Raw genomic sequence first — 21,908 nt, forward strand, 5'->3', positions numbered from 1 at the left:
TTTCATGATGACATTTTTTTAACAGCTGAGTCATGCTTCAATATGTAAATGTACTACAATTTATTTATCCGTTCTTCTGTTGAGGGACATCTAGGTTCTTTCCAGTTTCTGGCTATTATGAATAAAGCCACAGAGAACATGGTTGAGCAGATGTCCTTGTGTTAGGATGGAGTGTCCTTTGAGTATATCAAGAGTGGTATAGCTGGGTCTTGATGTAGATTGATTCCCAACTTTCTGAGGAACCACCATATTGATTTCAATAGTAGCTGTCTGAGTTTGCACTCTCACCAGCAATGGAGGAGTGTTCTGTTTTACATTCTTGCGTGAGAATGTGTGAGCTGTTACATGTGTTACTGATCTTAGCCACTTTGTCAGGTGTGAATTTCAAAGTAGTTTTGATTTCCATTTTTTTTTTAATAGATAGGATGTTTAACATTCCTTTAAGTGTTTTCCAGTCATTTCTGATTCCTCTATTGAGAATTCTGTCTAGATGTGTAGCACATTTTTAAATTGGATTATTTGTTTTTTTGATATCTGATTTATTGAGTTCTTTATTTTGGATATTAGCACTTTATTGGATATAGGGTTGATGAAAAATGTTTTCTCTATTCTATAGGCTATATTCTTTGTCCGATTGACAGTGTCCTTTGCCTTACAGACACTTTTCAGTTTCATGGGGTCCCATTTATTAACTGTTGATATTAATGCCTGAGCTAGCGGTGATGTCCTGTTCAGAAAGTTGTCTCCTGTGCCAATGTGTTCAAAGCTATTCCTCACCTTCTCTTCTGCTCAGTGTGTATGATTTTTTTTGTTGAGGTTTTTGACCTACTTAGATTTGAGTTTTGTGCAGGGTGATAGATAGGGTCTATTTTCTATTTGCATTTTTCTACATGTGGATTTTCAGGGGGTGCCTGCTGGAGTTGGGGAATAGGATTCAGCCTCAAGTCAGGGGAGGGAGATTAGAAGGCACATAGCCTGTGGAATCCACAGACCTCTCGACAGCCTTTTCTCTTCATGCTACAATATCTGCCTCCTCATTGTCACTTTGTTTTTTCTGTGTTTTTGTCACCTAGTCATATTGAAGCTCTAGCAAAACCATATTTCCGAAACATTTTTAGAATTTCTTAAAGTAGTTATTAGAGTGTGATATATAGATCATCAAAATATAGTTGACTATAACTATCTGTAAGGTTAGCATCTGTGGACTGAACCCACTACAGATTAAAAAATATTCATAAGTATTCAATCTATACTGAAGATGTATGTATTTTTTTTCTTGTCTGTGTTTGAACAATATAGTGCAGGTGTTTATATAAGTAGCTTTTAACTTGTATTAAATGTTCTGAGTAGTGTTATGGGTATCTGTGGTGGGGGAGCTGGTATCTTAGATCCATTTTCTGTAGAAGGACTCTTTTTCTTTGAAAATGCATTTGTCTTTTTACAAATATCCTGATTCAGAGAATAAGATCAAGACAGTTTATGTGATTTAGATATTAGAGTTAACTGTGATCATATTGTGATTTTCTTTGTATGGGCTAATAAGTCAGTGCATATTCTGGCTTTCCTATAGGCAGCATATTCCATTTTGCACATTAGATTGATTAATGTTCTTTTGATTTTGAAGAATGTTCTGAAAGATGAGGCAGTGTTAATAATGATAAAGGGTGAGGGGGAGAGAAGGTTACACAACACCCCTGCCACCTGGGCAGATGTGGAGAGTTACCCAGCAGGTGGGCCTGAACCTGGCTGTCAGAGCCACTTGTAGACCAGCCCTTATAACAGAGCTGTGCCTTTCAACTCTATTAATGTGTGTCTTTTGAGGTGCTGGAGCCTTTATACTTTTCATGGAACACTGTTTCTAACTTTCAGGTCATTCACTATTTTGGGGTATTGTGTTGCTTGGCTGTGGAAGACAGGTTAACAGGCAACAACTGTGGCAAACTCTATTGTTTTATTCTCATTCATCCCTAATTATCAGTCTGGAAATTACTGTCCATTGCCAAATTTCAGGTCTCCAATGTTACTAATAGTGATCAAGGAATATATGTAAAGTAATCTTTTTTCCTTTAAAATCTTTTCTTTGGTTATTTTCTAGCAATACCAAGTGTGTAAGTGCAGACTCGGGTGTTGACTGGCCTTGGCCTCTGCAAGCAATCAGAGCCCATTTAGTGTGCTCTCATGACACACTTTAGAAACCTTTTATGTTAAACACATTTTCATTCTGAAAGAATGTTTTCATATTTGGAAGCCAAACTTTTACTTCCTATTTCCATTTGTGATATAATAGAGTATCTGATAGTGCTATAGAAAAAGAGGGGACTCAGATAAAACAGTAACAGAAGCAGCGAAATATCAAATTCAGCTTTGGCAAGTGAACCAAGTAATATCCACTGGATAGGAAAACCCAAGACATGTCTATTAGTTTCTTGTTGTTGACTAATAACTTAGTTTGACACACCATCAATATTTATCATACTATTTTATGGGCCAGAGTCCAAGGGTTTACAAGGCCTGCCATTCCTTCTGAAGGCTCTAAGGGGAAAAGCTACTTCCTGGCTTTTCCAGGTTGGCAAGCTGTCAACATTCCTGGGCTCATAGTTCCTTCCTTCTTTAAAGCCAGGAGGTGATCGCCCTTCCAGAGTTACCTGTGTTCTGATCACAGCCATAAAAGCTTCTCTGCCTGAAAGGCCTATCAGATAATTTCGGATGCTCTCCCCGTCCTGAAGCTTTAAGTTAACCTGCGCTTTCCTGTTGCCATATGGAGCTACAGCTCTTCAGGTTCTGGACATTAGACTCTAGATGTGTCAGAGGTCTGGGTCATTTTTCTACAAACCAGAATGTAGAAATAGCTAATACAATCAGAGCATTGCCCGAATGTGCCCCTGATTTGAGACCAAGTCTTTAAGAAATCTTCACTTAAGGTACTTTTTTAAAGCCCATCCATTCTATTTGGGTCTTAATCTCTAGGAATGCTAATGCTGGCTCTCTTTTGTTTGCTTTGATAGTGATAACCTGCTAAGAAGAGCAGCCTGTCAAGAAGCTCAGGTAATGCCATTTCCTGTGATAAAATTAAATCACCCTTATCTCCGCTGTGCAGGAGACACAGCCACTCCAGGGACTTACTTACTTGGGGTCTTGCATCAGTGCAGTGTGACTATTTTCCCTCCACCTCCAGATGGATCAGGCCGTCAGCCAACTCTGAGTGGAATGGGTGGAAGTTAGCCATCTGGTGAAGAACAGTGCTGACGCCCACCCTGTTAGGCTTGTTTACTTCTGGATCACTCCCAAGAACACATAACTGGACGGCTGAAGAGCTAGGAATTGGCTGTGTTTGCAGTTATCCTTGAATATCTGGCTAAACCCTGAATCATTCCTGATGGACTAGCCCCCAGGGATCTTGGTTTAGAACAGATTTTACCTCTGAAAATCAAGTCTTGTTAAAATTGTTTTCTTCTGCTTTTAAAACCCATCTCACTAACATAGCTGATTCCTAGCACTGCACTGCCATCCGGTTTCATGAGATGCTGCTTACGCACTAATTTATCTAGCTGTGGTGATGATAGTTGAGTTGTAAATCCTTTCAGATTTAAGACCCTGGCTTTCCTCTCTTCCCTATTTGTAGTTTAAACCCTGCAGATGGATTTCTGTGACTCAGTGCCTTTTTGTTATATGTCATTTAAGCTTATGATGTCAGAAATGACTGAAGAGATGTATGAAAGTTAAAATGGCAAAGAGAATGAACACATTTAGCAGAAGTGGGTGTTAAACCTCATGTTTGTTTCTGAATTATTTTCATAGATGATAATGACAATAGATACTATTAATAAATCCTTCTTTGGTTCCAAATATGCTTTAAGAATTTGATTTTATTTTTGCACAGATGTACCATCTAGTATAGCTTTAAGTTATTTTAAAAATTAATTTAAATAAGCTTTAAATTTTATTTTTAAGATCAGCAAGATGGTTCACACCTATAATTCCAGCTTCCAGGAAGCTGAGGCAGGAGGATTGCCATGTGTTTACCTCCTGGGTTACATAATGAGTTTCAGACCAGCCTGAGATAGGCTATGAGGCCCTCAAAAAAATAAGCTGTTGGATTATTTTGGAGTCTCAGTATGATACTCTAGAACAAGTATACAATGCTTAATGATCAAATCAAGGTAATTATCAAGTAAACTTTAATATTGAGTTCCAGGTAGTTCTGCTGATACACTCTCCTCTTACTTAAGGTGAATCCTCTGCTTATGTTCTTTCTCAATTTCAGCCCCACTTACTTTCCCAGGAACAAGGTCTTGTTAGGAACTTTCCCCACATACTAACCCCTTACTGTTCTAATCCTCCAGTCCTCTGCACATGTTTAGCACCTTCCATTGACTAAAGGTGCATTAATACTCGCAGCTTTCTCTACTTTTTCTATGGTCTTTTTATAATTTAAATTATTGAGTGCTTTAAAAAATCATGTAAACTCAACTCTAGTTTTTATAAACTTAATCCATTATGGACCTGATACCTGACTTTACAAGTCTGGTTAGGAATTCTTGGGACTAGGAAGTGAGGATAAGGAGGGGCAGTCTAGTGCTGTAGATCTGGAATCTGGCTACAGAGTACTGGGGTCCTGGGAAGAGATACCACCATAACCATAACTCTTATAAAGGAAAACATTTACTCGGGGCTGGCTTGCAGGTTCAGAGGTTTCGAGTGTTGTCATCATGGCTGGAAGCTTGGCAGCATGCAGGCAGACAAGGCGGCTGAGAGTCAGAGAAAGCCACACTGGACCTGGCTTGAGCATCTGAAACCTCAAAGCCCACTTCCTAGATATACACTTTCTCCAACAAAGCCAGACCTCCAGTAAATGCTATTCCCTATGACTCGACTGTGGGGGCCATTTTCACTTAGACTACCACATTCCACTCCCTGCTCCCCATGGGCCTGCAGTTAGACTAACTTCAAAAGTCCCCATAGTCTATCACAGTTTCAACCATGTTTAAAAGTCCACAGTTAAAAGTCTGTGATACTCAAGGCAGTCTCTTAACTATAACCTCCTGTAAAATCAAAATGAAAAAACAAAGAAAAAAAGCAAATCACATACTTCTAACATACAGTGACACAGGGCATACATTACTATTCCAAAATGGATAATGAGGAAGATAATGAGGAAGTACTGGACCAAAGCAAGACCGAAAACCAGCTGGACATACTCCAAACTTGGCATCTCCATGTCTTCTGTCAAATCACTCTTCAGATCTCAAACCCCCTTCACTCTTTTTGACTGCAACGTAATTCTTTCTCTTGTACTGGTTCCGTTCCCTGATAGCAGCTTTCCTTGGGAGGTATCCCAAGGCTCTGGCATCTTCAACATCTTGGGGTCTCTAAGGCAGTCCAAGCCTTCTAGGTCTCCAAGAAGGGACATCTGCATATGCCTGGCCTCAGAGGCTTTCCTTAGTTGTGGAGGGAGATTCTATAACTCTTTTCTTGTGTCCTTGACTCTATAAACTTAGGTACCCTGTGGCTGAAGCTGCAAAGTTCTGCTGCTTGAGTGAACCCCTCAAGCATTTTCTCCAGCTTTCTGGTTTTGTTGTTGTTGTTGTTTTCTTTTTAGCTTTCTGTTTTTGTTAGTTTCCTTCACTGCCTAAGTTTGGCTATCCTGGAACTTCCTTGGTAGACCTAGGCTGTCCTTGAACTCTGAAATCTACCTGCTGCTACCTCCTGAGTGCTAGGATTACCGGTTTGTGTCCTTGGCCCTATGCTTTTATTTAATTCCTTTTTTATTTAATTCCTTAGCTGGGTGAGGTCTTGCTCTGAGGTCACCACTCCCTTTACTCCACTTAGCATCAGGCTTTTCTTTAATATTGTAGATCTGCATAAGACTGGCTACTATTAGCCACAGAAGACAGTCAATGCTAGGTTGTTTGGAAATGTCCTTTGCCAAAACATTTAATCAATAATTACTTAATTTAGCCTCAGGCAGATTTTTTTTTTTTTTTTTTTGGACAAGGGCAGAAAACAGCCACACTCTTTACCAAAATATCACAAGAACAATCTCTAGGCCACATACAATATTTTTCTCTGAAACTTCTTAAGCTGGGATCTCATAGTTCAAATCACCCTCAGTACCATTATCTTCCATGATCCTACTAGTATGGCTCATTAAGCCCTGTTTAAAATGTCCAATGGCATTTCTAGTTCAAAAGTCCCAAAGTATTTCATATTCTTCCAGGCAAAAACAGTGTCAGGCCTATCATAGCAATACCCCAGACTCCATCTTAGAGTTTCTATTGCTGTGAAGAGACACCTTGACCACATCTCTTAGAAAGAAAGGCATTTAATCAGGCCAGCTTACAGCTCAGAGGTTTACTCCATCGTCATAATGGCAGGAACCATGGCAGCATGCAGGTAGACGTGGTGCTAGACAGGTAGCTGAGTGATGTCCACCCAGATCATCAAACAGCAGGAAGAGAGTGCCACACTGGGCCTTCCTTGAGCATCTGAAACCTCAGAGCCCACCCCTCAGTGACACACTTCTTCTAACAAGGCAGACCTCCAATAATGCCACTCCCTATGAGTCTGTGGAGGCCATTTTCATTCAGACCTCCACAGCTGAGTTAGTTACTTCATTCCTGGTGGAATCCTAGAATGAAATGGATCGGAACAAAACAAATTATGATATTTGGAGGCTTAGCCAGAAAATGCCAGGATACAAGAGTAAAAAGAGAACAGAAGTGATAATGGGCGGGTGTGTGTGTGTGTGTGTGTGTGTGTGTGTGTGTTTATGCGGGTGTGTATGGAGGCAGAGGTTAGCCTTGGCATGTTATTCTCCCTAGCTCTCCCTAGCTTTACTGAGTTTGGAGCTTGCCATTTCCACTAGACCATCTGGCCAGGGAGCCCCCGGATCCACCTGGTTTCTCCCCCCAGCACTGTGGTTATAGACATACACTGACACTGGGGAGCTGAACTCAATGTCTTAGGCTTGTGCAGCACTTTACTACTTAGTTACCCATGGAGCCATCTCCCCAGCACAGAGGCTTGTTTATTTAGAAGATGTAGAAAGGATCTCTAGTGGACAGTCAGAGGGGAGGCAGATTTAGACTGAGTTGTTCAATACAACATCTTTCTACAGCTTTTCCCCTCTAATCTTTGCTTTATACTTGTTTTCTAGAATTCTGCTGCCATAACCCAGACTTGTTTTTCAACACCAAGACCTGAGTTTTTGGCCTTTTTAGCTTTTTGCTATCATGATTCTTTTCATCAGCTCTCTTCCCCAGTTTAGATGTCTCAGTAGTAGCTTCCCTTCTGTTGCTGTTTTGAATCCTCACATTTAATCCGTTGCTTCTTGATCTCTTCAGCCTTAGAGCCATAGAATAGAAAATGGTTTGAGCACCCGGTTTCTTCTGTGAATACAGATGGTGAAAATTAACTGGTAACAAAGACTCCTGAGAATAAATTTAGTATAGACTGAAGTTGAAAGGATTGTAGCATGAAAACTGAATGTCCCTTCTCATAGCCTGTGGCCTTGCAGGATGTATGCTTATAATAAAAGGTACTAACTACTACCACTGGTGAGGAAAGCAAGGTTTTTGTCCTAATGTAAAACTGGGCCTATTGTCATTGAATAACTGCATACTTTTGTTATGTTGCTTGTGGTAATTCTGTTATGGAGATCATGGATGAGCTTTTGCTCTTTGGCTGGATGACAAAACAACATATGTGATCAACAGCTGAATAAAGAATTTAATTGAAAACTTCTCTTTCTTTCTTTTTCAGGTGTTTGGCAACCAGCTCATCCCTCCCAATGCACAAGTGAAGAAAGCCACCGTCTTTCTCAATCCTGCAGCTTGCAAAGGGTATTTCAGTTTGTGACTTATTGTATTTAGTTTTTCTAAAGGCAAAGGACAAAATCCCCACAAAGGCAGGTGGTAGACTGTAGGACTAGAATGACTGGGACTGATTACTCTGCAGCCACAGGCGTTATTCTCCAAGTGCAAGTCACCATGCTGCAAACTGATGCTCATCAAACACCAAGGATTTATATCAGCTTGCGAGCAGTCCTACTGGGAATGATTGTTCTCCTGCTTTGCGTAACTGTGTTGGGCTGACACCACAGAGGAGTTTGAGAGATCAAGAGCACAGTGGGCTCAGGAGGATAATGTATTCTTTACAAAGGAGGGAACCTTCCCTTGGCCTTCAAGGAGAATGTTCACTCTCCCCAAACAAGGATGTGGCCTGTAGAGCGGTAACCTAAGGACAGGAGTGACTGATTGTTCCTCAGTGTGTGCTGCACAAAAGGATGTGGGGAACAAGGTGGGAAGAGCAGCAGGGCTTTTGCTAGACGTGGCATATTTGTTGGTTAGTTGATTGTACCCGTCATATCACCCTGAAATCACCCTGAAATCAGGGTACTGTGAAGGCAAGAAAAGGTGGTGGAGGAACTCAGAATTACCCTGTCTGGGGGAAAAAGCCACAAGCAGGAAAAAAAAATTTACAGTTTTAGTTAGGTTGTTGAGAATATAAATGCAAAGGCATCATTGATCACTTTAAAGAAACAGTTTAAAAAGTACCTTTAGAGCTAAGATGAAAGGATGGACTATCCAGAGTCTACCCCATCCAGGAATCCATCCCATCATCAGCCACCAAACCCAGATACTAATGCACATGCCAGCAGATTCTGCTGAAGGGACCCTGATATAGCAGCCTCTTGTGAGGCTATGCCAGTGCCTGGCAAACACAGAAGTGGATGCTCACAGTCAGCTATTGGATGGAACACAGGGCCCCCAATGGAGGAGCTAGAGAAAGTACCCAAGGAGCTGTAGGGGGCTGCAACCCTGTAGGTGGAACAACAATATGAACTAACCAGTACCCCCTGAGCTCGAGTCTCTAGCTGCATATGTAGCAGAAGATGGCCTAATCAGCCATCATTGGGAAGAGAGGCCCCTTGGTCTTGCAAACTTTATAGACACAGCACAGGGGAAGGCCAGGTATTAGGGGAGCAGGGGCGGGGGTAGAGTATAGGGAACTTTCAGGATAGCATTTGAAATGTAAATAAAGAAAATAATAATAAATAAATTTTAAAAAAAATAGAATGAAAAAAATTGAAGAGGGAAAAATTGCTTATTGTTTCCAGTGTCCAGATCAATTGTGCTTTGAGTAATTTGTGAATATATACTAGGCTGGACACTGTAAGTAAGTCACACACATCAACAATGAGTAATTGAGGCTGGATTTTAAGTGTTCAGGCACTGTTGTCTGAAGCAAAACGAAGCAGAGGCCCCCAAAGTCAGTTCTGTAGGATCTTTTGGGAAAGTTTGAGCATGACTTCATGTAAGAGGTGTAGTGGCCTCCTCTGTAAGTCGTACCTATAGATTATGCAGAGTAACCTTGCTTAATAGAATATTGCTAGACTTAGTTAAGGCCACTTCCCTCCTCCATAAACACACCAATTTTTATCTCAGTAATAAATGATACAAGTTCTTAAACAGCACAACCAGTACACCGGTACACCAGTCACTATGGCCTGGTAAGGGCAGTAGAGAGGTGTGTGTGTGTGTGTGTGTGTGTGTGTGTGTGTGTGTGTGTGCGCGCGCGTGCGCGCGCGCTCATTTTCTTCTGCTTCTAGAATATTCTAAGTTACTTAGCCTCCTAAGTCTTCAGTTTACTCAGCTAGAAAACTAAACATTAATAGACACAAAGCCAAAACATGTACATTAAGAACCATATGATGTATTTATGTTAAATGCTGCAGTGCTTATGAGTGTTAATTGTTTATTAAGGCCTGCTGCTGCTGATGTAGTGATGATGATGATGATGATGATGATGATGATGTTTGTGTCTGGCTGGGTTCATAATATTCTCCACTTTGTACTCTTATTTTTCCCAAGAATTTTTACAAGCCCCCTTTCGCCCTTCTTTAAAGATAGCTGTTTGATGTGCCTGTCCTATAGAAATCTTTAATTTCTGGTGAAAATGTTTTGGCAGTTTCCTTAAGATAGAGTCAACTATTATAAGTTCTGGCTTCCAATAAACACTTGGTTGTACATTTTGTTGTTGTTTGGTTTTGGCTGCTGTGTTTGCTTTTTCCCCAGCCCATATTGTTTTAATATTCACAACTTAATTTTTTAGAGATTTAGGTTCTTACATTTTATACATAACTACATGTCCTGGAAGAATTAGTTTTTCCTTCTTCTACCAGTGTGTGTATGGGAGGTGTGTGTGCTTGTGCATATAGGGGCCTGAGTGTGTATATGGGAGGTATGTGTGCTTGTGCATATAGGGGCCTGAGTGTGTGTATAGGAGGTGTGTGTGCTTGTGCATATAGAGGCTGAGGTTGGTCTTGATCTCCAGTTGCTCTTCCACTCTTTGAGGTAAAGTCTCACAGTACAGCTCAGAGCTTGCCGTATCACGGCTGCTATCCCTAACCAGCTTGCCTTGGAGATCCCTGACCCTGTCTTCAGAGGCCCAGCTGGCCATCACATCCACTGGGTGCTTATGTGGGTTTGGGGATCTGAGCTCCAGGTCGTCACACCTGAGCTTGTTGAGTCAGCCTTAGCCATCACTGAGACATCACTCCAGCCCCTGCTTAACATTTTTAAAATTAAAGCGGGCTCTTGTTTGTAAGTGCAATGCTTTATCTAAAGGTGGGTAAAGGTGCAGCCACAGATGGCCTCCTATAGCAAGGTGGGTCCCTGTGTGCACCTGGGACACAGAGCTCTAAAACTCCCCAGAACCTTTTGTTTTAAAGCTTTTACTATTTAATGGCCCCATTTTTTGTCATTGTGGCTATGCACTAACACATAATGTATAATTTATTGTACAGCTATCTCATTATGTAGGACTGGTTTAAAACTTCAGGAGAACTTTAAGAAACAAGGTAACTATGTGTTTACTGTTAATAAATAATACATTAAAGAAGTAATTATCTTGTGTGGTGCCTGAGTCTAGAAATTGCTGTAAGTACATAAAGTTTTTATTCAGGCCTAGTGCTATTGCACCCTTAATTATGTAATAAATAATGTATTTCTTACAGGCAACACTTGCTTTTCAATCTGAAGAAAAGTCTTTTTGCTTTTATTTTAGAGGTTTCCTGAACTAGTGGCATCACACAAAGATGCAAATGAACAGCTCGTGCTCAGATTGCTTTCCTTAAGCTCACAGAGGTACAGCTCTGTTATGATTGATAGCACAGATTCAGATTTCATCAGAGGTTTGCTCTTAGGAAATAGATCTGCTGTGCTCCCAGCTGCTCTGTTCTTACCATTACAGCAGTAAAAGTATCCTTTGCAATGCCCTTACCTTCCCTATTTTTCCAGGTTAGGTGCAAACATGGTGAGGAGGAAAGAGGCAATTCATTTCCATGTCGATTTCTTGTCCATTCTGATGGGTGGCAAATATTCTCAGTTATGACCAATGGTTCTGCAAGCTAACATCTTCTCAGTTTCTATCCTAGTTCACAGTAAGGACTGTTTGTTATATTGCCATTTTGTTCTTTTCAGTAAAGATGGTGAATATTTTCTGTGCTCAACTCCTAAGTATTCCTCCTTAACTGCCTTTGAATTCCACATATAAATATCCTTAAGAAAGGGGCTGGAGAGCTGGCTCAGTAGTTAAGAGTACTGGCTGTTCTTCTAGAGTTCCTGAGTTCAATTCCCAGTGACCACTTGGTGGCTCACAACCATCTAATGGGGTCCAATGTCCTCTTCTGGCACACACGTGTATACCGATAGAGCACTCATACATTAAATAAATAAATAAATCTTTAAAAATATATATATCCTTAAGAAAGGCAAAGCATGCATCGTTGTTTTGTAAGGAAATTGTATTTCAGTAAGACAGCTAAGTGAAAATGTACATAGAAGTTAGATGTTTTAATACTGTTTTTGGTGTGTGTGTTAGATGTTTTAATACTGTTTGGGGAGAGAGAGAGAGAGAGAGAGAGAGAGAGAGAGAGAGAGAGAGAGAGAAATTTATTTGATTTCAACTCTGCCATTTTTGTGGGGCAACCTTGCCACTTCTTCCTTTAATTCCTGGTCTGTCTGAGTTTTGACCTGCAGTGGATTGGAGTGCAGTAATGGAATAACATTCATGAGAAGTGCACAAGGCATCCAAAAAGGTGTCACAGCCATGTTGTTTGCCTTGCCTCAGAATTTACCTCTATGATTGGAGGAGATTTATTCCCTCATTCATTTGTATACTAATCCATCATTTACTTAGTGAGTGCCTTTGAAATATCCCATCTGTAATCCTAGAAGTTGTCTGATTCAAGAATTAATAAGGACTGATACCTATTTTTGTAAGTTTCTTGAGTTGTCCTAGAGACCATTTTGAAAGCTGCCCTCCTCGTGTGTTGAAAACATTGCTGATGAACAGGTGTATATCAAGTGCTAGCAGAATAAAGATGGGCTTCTGTGCTTGGGAGATGTAGACTGGCTTTACATTATCCTTGTTAGTCATCTATCCTAATAGATACCTTTTGCTTTTCCTTTCCTAGTAAAAATTCAGCTCTCATAGAAATACTTTTGATCTGATTTGGAATTATCCCTAGTGTTTAAACTTAAAAAAAAAAAAAGTGTCTTTTTCCAAAAGAGCATGTGATTAGAAAGGGATTAAGTAAATCTGTTCTGTTTCTGTGGGCCATATAAATAATGTTACAGAAAAAAAAAAAAAAAAAAGCAGAGTTACCTCTGCTCCTTGTAGGAGAATATAAGTAAGTTCCAGTAACACACAGGCACGCTGCGAGAGTGTGAGCTGTGTGAGCTGGTCAGACAAGCCCTGCTTGCTGTTGTGGTTTATCTGCTCTGTTGTATCTGGCATTGGGAATTCTGTAAGGATCAAGCTTTGTTATTTTGAATGGGGCTATATCTACTGCTCATTGTTGCTCTAGAGAATGTAGCTTCCCAAATGTATACAAGCTGATTGTATGAGACAGGGGACAAACTTACTTTTCTCTCTATGGAAACTCACTGTTGAACTTTCTATTCGTGAACAGATAAAGCAAGTCTGTTCTCCAGGGCACGTGGTTATAGCTTTTATTCTCAGCTTGAGAATGTGTCTTAAAATACTGTGCTTTTTCCCCCCTCTGTCTACAGCAAAGCCAGAACTCTATTTGAAAAGAATGCTGCCCCAATTTTACACCTGTCTGGCATGGATGTGACTGTTGTCAAGGTGAGACTTCCTCTAGAGTCTTTAAGTACACAGATCACCATTTTTAATGTATTCATGTGTTCTCTGCTCTTGCCTTCTAAGTAGAACCCAGTTTTCACTGAAGATAAGAGGAAAAAAAAATCAATGTTTGTCTTGTTCTATTAATTACTCAAAGCAGTTTTGTTTTCTCCTGACATGGCCAGCATTTTATTTCAGCACAGGCTCAGATGGGTGTGCTGAGGTCCTGGTACTTTGCAGCAGGTAAAACTCTCTCTCTCAGTTGTCAGAGCACGTCTCCAAAATACAAAGCTCTCTACTTTGAGTGGTTTAATTTCTTGGTAGTTCTACTAGCAGGTAAACATTTTCTTTCTGGTAAAAATTTATTGTGATAAATAATTTTTTAAAGTAAAATCATTAGAATTTTTTGATGTTTTAGATAAGAAGGGAAAGGGACAAAATAAGTTAGAAGGAATTGTAAATTTTAGACATCTCAGGTTTCCATTTTGATAACTTTAAGCAGCATATGTGTGAGTGTATGTGGTGTTCATTTAGTCAAAACCAGCCTTATGCTGTATTTATTTTTAATTAATTAAAGAAAATTGTGTGTATGTATGTGCACTGTATGTATGCCTAGTGTTCACAGAAGCCAGAAGAAAATTATCAGGTCCCCTGGAACTGGAGCTATAGATAATTGTGAGCTGCCATGTGTGTGCTAGGATTCAAAACAAGATCCACTGGAAGTGCAACAAGTACTCTTAACTGTTGAGCCATCTCCACAGCCCCTGCCCTCTCCAGGGTTTTAAAACTGAGTTTATTTTTTTAATTGTTTTTTTTTTCTTGAAATTATGGTATAATGGCACTATTTATCCCTTCCATTTCCTCCCAGACACAACCATATACCCCTCCTTGTGAAAATGGTGTTTCTAATAATATTTTATTGATTCTTTGAGACTTTCATACAACATATTTTGATACTTTTCATTTCCCACTACTCCCACTAACTTATCCCAGACCTACCTCCCCATCTGCACCCCCTAACTGCACCCCCTATTTCCCTAACCCCTTCTAACTTCATGTCCTTTAAAAAACAATCCATTGACTCAATTTTGTGCTAGCATCCACTGGAGTGGGACTTACCAGGGACCAGCTCTTAAGAAAACTATCTCTGCCTTCCCTAGAAGCCATGAATTGTCACTAGCTCCTTAATTAGTGGTGGCAGCTCCTAAGCCCCTTTCATTATCCTAGAATGTTGACTGGACTGCTGTTATTCTATTTTTAAGTTACACATTGAGTATGTCATAGAGATTAGAAGGTCATGCAGCAAAGTTTCCATGCAATTTTGGATTCACTTTTTTTTAACAGACTCGATCTTGCAGTTGTTTGCTCTGGGGTTAGGAGAAAGGGGAAGGAAACATTTACATGAACATCTACAGTGTGCCACAGTCTAGGTGTGAGAGACCATATGGTGCTCACATAGGGCTGCTATCATTAGTTCCTTATTATTTGATGAAACTTTTGGATAAAACTCTGGGCCTGGAGACTTGCTGAAGGGAGATGGTGCATAATTAGGCTTCAGTAGTACTGCTACAAGTATGAAAGTTCTGTTTCTCTTTGGCAAGATAAATTCTTCAAGGAATTTGTTTTCCTTCTTTGGTTTTCACATTAGCTGGCATCGAGTTGTTTATGATGTCCTCCAGTTTACTTTTAACTTTGTGTAGCTTTTGTAATGTTCCATTTTACCCTTCACCTCAGCTGGGCCTGCTCACCCCTCCTGTCCCCCTCCCCCAGTAGTCTTCAAGACATTTTTTCAATTTAATGAGTTCCTGCTGAGGACCCAGTTTGCCTATTGATCTTTGCAAGGTTGTTTCATTTCTCGTTTTCTTTAAAATACATATTTCCTTCATTTTCATTTTGAGATTTTCATTGGTTTACCCCCCCACACACACAGTGTGCATATTTACAACTGTAAACTCTGTTACTTCATTTGCATCCTATCACTTTAGACACAGTTCTTTCATGATCATTGCTCATGATTTTCTCATTTCTATCATGACTTGTTTGCTTGACCTCTGAGTTACTTAATGTATTTTCATTTTCAGATCTGAAGGTTTTCTGGGTATCATTTTGTTTATGATTTCTGAATTAACTACATCATCATCAAAGAAATATTCTATATAATTTCAGGATCAAAGTTTATTGGGATTTGTCTTTAGAGCTAGATTGAATGTAGTTTGGTTTATTATATTTTCTATGTATGCATAAAAAATAATTGATATCTGGAAGAAATAAAGAAATTAAAGAGTTCCTGGAAGTTAATGAAAATGTTGACACATCATACCCAAACCTATGAGACACAATGAAAGCAGTGTTAAGAGAAAAGTTCATAGCACTAAGTGCCCTGGTAAAGAACCTGGAGAGATCTTCCACTAACAACTTAACAGCACTTCTGAGAGCCCCAGAACAAAAGGAAGCAAACTCACACAGAGAAGAGTAGAAGGCAGGAAACAGTCAAACTCAGGGCTGAAACTAAACAAATAGAAACAAAGAAAACAATACAAAGAATCAGCAAAACCAAAAGCTGGNTCTTTGAGAGAATCAACAAGATAGATAAACCCCTAGCCAAACTAACTAAAGGGCCAAGAGGCAGTATCCAAATTAATAAAATCAGAAATGAAAAGGAAGACATAACATCAGAAATGGAGGAAATTCAAAAACTCATCAAATCCTACTATAAAAGCCTATACTCAACAAAACTGGAAAAATCTAGATGAAATGGATGGTTTTCTAGACAGATGCCACATATCAAAGTTAAATCAAGAGAGGTAAACTATCTAAACAGGCCCATATCCCACAAGGAAGTAGAAGAAGTCATTAAAAACCTCCCAACCAAAAAACAACCCTGGGCCAGATGGATTTAGTGCAGAATTCTACCAGACCTTCAAAGAAGACCTGATACCAATTTTCCACAAACTATTCCATAACATAGAAACAGAAGGAATATACCTAATTCATTCTATGAAGCCTCAATTACTCTGATACCTAAACCACACAAGGACCCAACCAAAAAAAGGGAACTTCAGACCAATCTTGCTTATGAATATCGATGCAAAAATACTCTATAAAATTCTTGCAAACCAAATCCAAGAACACTTTAAAACCATAATTCACCACGATCAAGTAGGCTTCATCCCAGGGATGCAAGGTTGGTTTAATATATGAAAATACATTAACATAATCCACTATATAAACAAACTCAAAGAAAAAAATCACATGATCATCTCTTTAGATGCAGAAAAAAGCATTTGACAAAATACAATACCTCTTCATGTTAAAAGTATTGGTGAGATCAGGAATTCAAGGCCCATACCTGAAAATAATAAAAGCAGTTTACTGCAAACCAACAGCCAATATCAAATTGAATGGAGTACTTGAAGCAATCCCACTGAAACCGAGGACAAGATAAGGATGCCCACTCTCCCCATATCTATTCAATATAGTACTCGAATTGTTAGCTAGAACAGTAAGACAACAAAAAGAGATCCAAGGGAATTGGTAAAGAAGAAATAAAGGCGTCACTATTTGCAGATGACATGATATGATAGCGACCCCAAAAATTCTACAGGAGAACTTCTCCAGTTGATAAACAACTTCAGCAAAGTGGCCAGACATAAAATTAACTCAAACAAATCAGTAGCCTTCCTTTATACTTCCTTTAAGGATAAACAAGCTAAGAAAGAAATTGGGGAAACAACTCCCTTCAGGATAGCCACAAATAATATAAACTATCTTGAGGTAACTCTAACCAAACAATTGAAAGACCTGTATGACAATAACTTCAAGTCTCTCAAGAAAGAAATTGAAGATCTCAAAAAATGGAGAGATCTCTCATGTTTATGGATTGACAGAATCAACATAGTAAAAATGACCATCCTACCAAAGGCAGTCTATAGATTCAATGCAATCCGCATCAAAATCCCAACACAATTCTTCAAAGACATGGAAAAAGCAATTCTCAATTTCATCTAGAAGGGCAAAAAACCCAGAATAGGGAAAACAATTTTAACAATAAGAGAACAGCTGGGGGAATCACCATCCCTGACCTCAAGGTTTACTACAGAGCAATAGTGATAAAAACTGCATGGTACTGGTACAGAGACAGACATGTTAATCAATGGAATAGGGGAGGTCCCAAGGCCTGACACTATTACTGAGGCTATGGAGCACTCACAAAAAGGGATCTATCATGTCTGCCCTCCAAAAGACCCAACAAGCAACTGAAAGAGTCAGATGCAGATATTTGTACCCAACCAATGAACAGAAGCAGCTGCCCCTGTTGTTGAATTAGGGAAGGAATAGAAACAGCTGACCCCTGTTGTTGAATTAGGGAAGGCTGAAATAATTTGAGGAGAAGGGTGATCCTATAGGAGGACAAGCAGTCTTAGTTAATCTGGACCCCTGAGATCTCTCAAACACTGGACCAACAAACAGACAGTATACACCAGCTGATATGAGGCCCCCAACACACATACAGTAGAGAACTTCCAGGTCTGTGTTCATTCACATGATGCACTAACCCTCAAGAGACTGTAGGCCCCAGGGAGTTTAGAGGTCAGATAGGGTGGGGGCATCCATGTGGAGATGGGGTGTGGGGGAAAGGAGGTGTGGGATATGGAGCAGTTGGAGCTTGGGATGGGAGGGGCATGGAATCGAATATGGAGTGTAAAAGATGAATTGCATATAAAATTAAGTTAAAAAATTGCTATCAATTACTGAATGTTATATTCTGTTTATGACCTATAAACCAAATCTATTCATTGTGTAGTGCAAATCTATTTCTCTGTTGTTTTTTTTTTTTAATTTTGCTTTTATTGGTGATAACTATTTTAAACTATCCTGTCAGGGGAACTACAAATATTCCAGTATGATTGTGAATTTGCCCATTTCTGTAGACAATTTTGTCTGTTTTTTTTTTTTTTTTATTATATGTTAAGATGATTAACTCTTGAGAACTGGACTGAACACAAGAAATTTGTTCTAAAGACAATCTGATCCAATAAATGTTTGTTGTACATGCTGATACATTTTAGATGTGAACTTTAGCCTTTAGTGATTGAGCCTCTCCAGCCCAACTGTTGATATATTTAAACCCATTTCTCTGCTTGTTGTGTATTGGTATGCAAGATCTTGGTTCAACTATTGCTTTTCTGAATAGGATCTTATTGTTCGGCAGTCTATTTGTGTTTGTTCAGGCAGGAATCCTTAATGTCATGAGTGGAGAAGAATATTTTTGATGGCTTTACTCATGTTATGTTAATATGACTGTTGTGTGGCCCAGGTGGTATCCACTAAGCATCCTTACATGGTAACTGAGCTTTCTGAAATAAATAAAACACATCCCATTTTATTTCTAAATACTTGAAGATAGGTGTTTTAATAAGGAAGTATATTTTTCTATGTAACTATATTGACATCTACATACCCAATAAATGTAACAATTCTTTAATTTTTTATTGGATATTTTCTTTATTTACATTTCAGATGTTGTCCCCTTTCCCAGTTTCCGTCCCTGGAAACCCCCTATCCCATTCCCTCTTCCCCTGCTTCTATGAGGGTGTTCCCCCCACCCACCCACCCACCCACTCCTGCCTCCTCACCCTGGCATTCCCCTACACTGGGGCATTGAGTCTTCACAGGACCAAGGGCCTCTCCTCCCAGTGATATTCTACAAAGACCATCCTATCCTACATATGCGGCCTGAGCCATGGGTCCCTCCATGTGTATTCTTGGTTTGTGGTTTATTCCCTGGGAGCTCAGGGAGTGGGGTGAATTCCTGCTTGGTTGATATGTAACAATTTTTTAATACTAAAGCCCTATGGTTTTTGGCTTTGTATTTTGTAATTTTTCCAATTTAAGATACTCAACAATTACACACACACACTAATTTACTATTTATGTTACATATTCAGAAAATAGGTATTAAAGAGAGATTTAATCATTAGTAGAAATATTAATGTTATCTTACAGTTCAATTGAAACTATTGTTCTTTGAAAGGTTGATTTCCTGTCTTTTCTGTTAAATTTTATTTGGAAATAAATTTAAATTTTAAAAAAGGTTACAAAAACTATATATACATATTTATCCACTTCACTCTGACACCATTTTTTACTGCATTTTCACATAATTTCTCTTTCCATAAATGTGCATGTATATGTATCCATAATATATACAGGAAGAAACCATGATATATGAACTCACCTTTAGGCTCCTCTCCTTTTCCTGGAAGTTAGGGTGTGGATCTCAAGGTTCTATCCTGTAAGGCATCTGTTGGCGTCTCTGGTGACCCGTTCCTAGCCAGGGTCCACCCAAAGCTACCTCTATAGCACATACTCTGTTACATTTGAGGAGTTTCCTGAGAGTAACAAATAACTTCTGTGGATTTTTAGAGTTCTGTGCTGGGAACAGGGCACAAAGAGCAGGTATTTCAAATGATGCTACAGGTGTTAGCCCATCTGATATTTAAGTATTTAGTTTTTGCCTGCTCTTGTGTCTAGTGTATTTTGAATTGGAGGTAGTATTTCTATTTCATTACTTTATGTCCTTTTTAAACATTTGTCTTCAGGGGTATACATATCAATGTACACCCTGATGGTGGCTGAAATGTACATCAAACATTCAATAAAAATTCAATAAAATTGGAGGATCAGAGTTCTCTTCTGTGGGTTCTTTCAAACACACCTGCATTTTTTTATGTGCCATCATAGCAAAACAATAATAATCTTCATTTACTTAACACAGTACCAGTTGCAAACACTTTTCTAGCTGTTTTAAATTCTGCTGTGTAGCAATAGTACAGGAAAGCCATTATTAACCCTCTCTTGATACATGGAAATTCATTGATAAGGAAATTAAAATCCAGTGAGTTTAAAGCTAATCAGTTAAAAAGTTGCAGAGCTGAGATTTACTGTAGGTCTCTTGGGCTCTGAAATCTGCACTCCTTTTCATTATATCTTCTTCCCTATGTGCATATGCACTGTCTTCCTGCCTTCAGATGAAAACCAGAGTGTAAACAATGTAATAGAAGCCACAGTGGACTGGCAAAGAGTCCTGTGACTGGCCAGCTGTATAACTAAGGCAAATTATTGGGCCTGAATTTTATTTTTAGAATAAGGAGGTGAGTAGGTAGTTTCCGAAGCCAGTTCTGTCCTAGGAAGTATAAAACTATAAAAATCCACACCTAATTGCTGTCATAGAATTTTCATGTGTTTCAACCATGTAAAATTAAGGGAGTCAAATATACAACTTTAAAGAACATGGTCCACCTTTTCACCCTCTAACGTGTGGTCTTACAGTGACAAGTTTACCAACGCTGCTTTGATATTGCAGACGGATTATGAGGGACAAGCCAAGAAGCTCCTGGAGCTGATGGAAAGCACAGATGTGATCATTGTCGCTGGAGGAGACGGCACACTGCAGGAGGTAGGATCCTCCCTCCCATGTGGGGCCATCTTTAAGGCGAGAAGAATGGATAATGGCAACAATAATTAAGGAAATTGCTGTAATTCATTATTTTAGGGCTATTGCTCTCAAACTTATGCAGCACTAAGCTTTTCTCCTGCACTTTCTTTCCTTGTTTTTGGTAAATCGTCCTCCCAGCTCAAAGAAGGATTTATATGTAAACAAATCTGCCTGAGAAAATTAAAACAAGCAAGGCTCTATAATCAAGCACTTAAGATGAAGTGGGAAGATCTTGAGTTCCAGTTAGTCTTGGGCTACATAGCAAGATTAGATTTCAAATATTGAATACAATGGGAGAGAAAATGGGTGTGGATAGGCCAAGCTTGTTATGTTGTGCATTCTGTTATGCAGTAGCTCTGTAATGGTACCAAGGTTTCACTACAAGGACAAGTCCTCATCAAATGACAGTTTCTCTCAAGAAAACACTTTTATGGCCACTCACATCATTTCTGTTTTATAGAAAGTCAACTCTTAAGACTTTATTTGTAGAAAGAGATGATATTTGTTCAGATATATGCGTTTGTCTTCTTTTCTGTTGTTCTAAGGCAATTAGTGGTCCAGAACAAACCTCACATACGCTGGGCAAGTGCTCTACTGCTGAGCTACATCCCTAGCCCTGTCTTGTTTTAACAGTAATACACTTATCCTCACTGCGGTGCTACACCTATTAGAATGCCCAAGACATAGAACACAGTCAAATGCTGATGAGTGTAGAACAGTAGGAGCTGTCATTCATTGATGGTGGGAATGCAGAATGGTTTAGTCACTTTATATCTATCAGAATAACCTAAATCTAGGTCAAACAAAATGGAAAATGAGTGGTTTCACTGAAAACTGAACATACTTCTTGCCATGTGATCCAGCAGTTGTGCTCATTGGAAGTTATACAGAGGAGTTCATAACTGTTGTGCATACAAAATATCTGCACATGGTCTTTTATAGCATTTTTATCTACAGCCGACCAAATGTGGAAGAAATCGGTTAATTGTAGAGTAGCATACCCAAGTAATGGATTATTTAGTGTGGAAAAAAATAAGAACTATCCACTTATGAAAAGATTTGGAGCATATTACTAAGTGAAAGAACCACAAAGAGACTCTTTGACTTGTGGGCCATGCAACAGTAGAGAGAATAAAAGGATGAGAGGAAGCCCGAGGTTGGGAGAAAAGAAGGATTAGCAGGCAGCACACAGGACTTAGAGAACAGTGAAAGTGCTTGTGAGGAGATGATAGTGATGGATAGGAGTGAGGAGATGATAGTG

The 21,908-nt window shown here is 39.3% G+C and overlaps 1 protein-coding gene across 1 annotated transcript in view; it reads left to right on the forward strand.

Moving 5' to 3' along the window:
- Nucleotides 1–21,908, forward strand: part of Agk (acylglycerol kinase) — a 76,615-nt gene that overhangs the window by 20,331 nt on the left and 34,376 nt on the right. Inside the window, exons 3-6 of the mRNA XM_021190579.2 lie at nt 3,006–3,045; nt 7,762–7,841; nt 13,077–13,152; nt 20,516–20,608. Coding sequence (XP_021046238.1) covers nt 3,006–3,045; nt 7,762–7,841; nt 13,077–13,152; nt 20,516–20,608 — 289 coding nt within the window. The remainder of the gene's footprint in view (nt 1–3,005; nt 3,046–7,761; nt 7,842–13,076; nt 13,153–20,515; nt 20,609–21,908) is intronic.

Source organism: Mus pahari, chromosome 2, assembly GCF_900095145.1.
Source record: "Mus pahari chromosome 2, PAHARI_EIJ_v1.1, whole genome shotgun sequence".
NCBI classification, from domain to species: domain Eukaryota; kingdom Metazoa; phylum Chordata; class Mammalia; order Rodentia; family Muridae; genus Mus; species Mus pahari.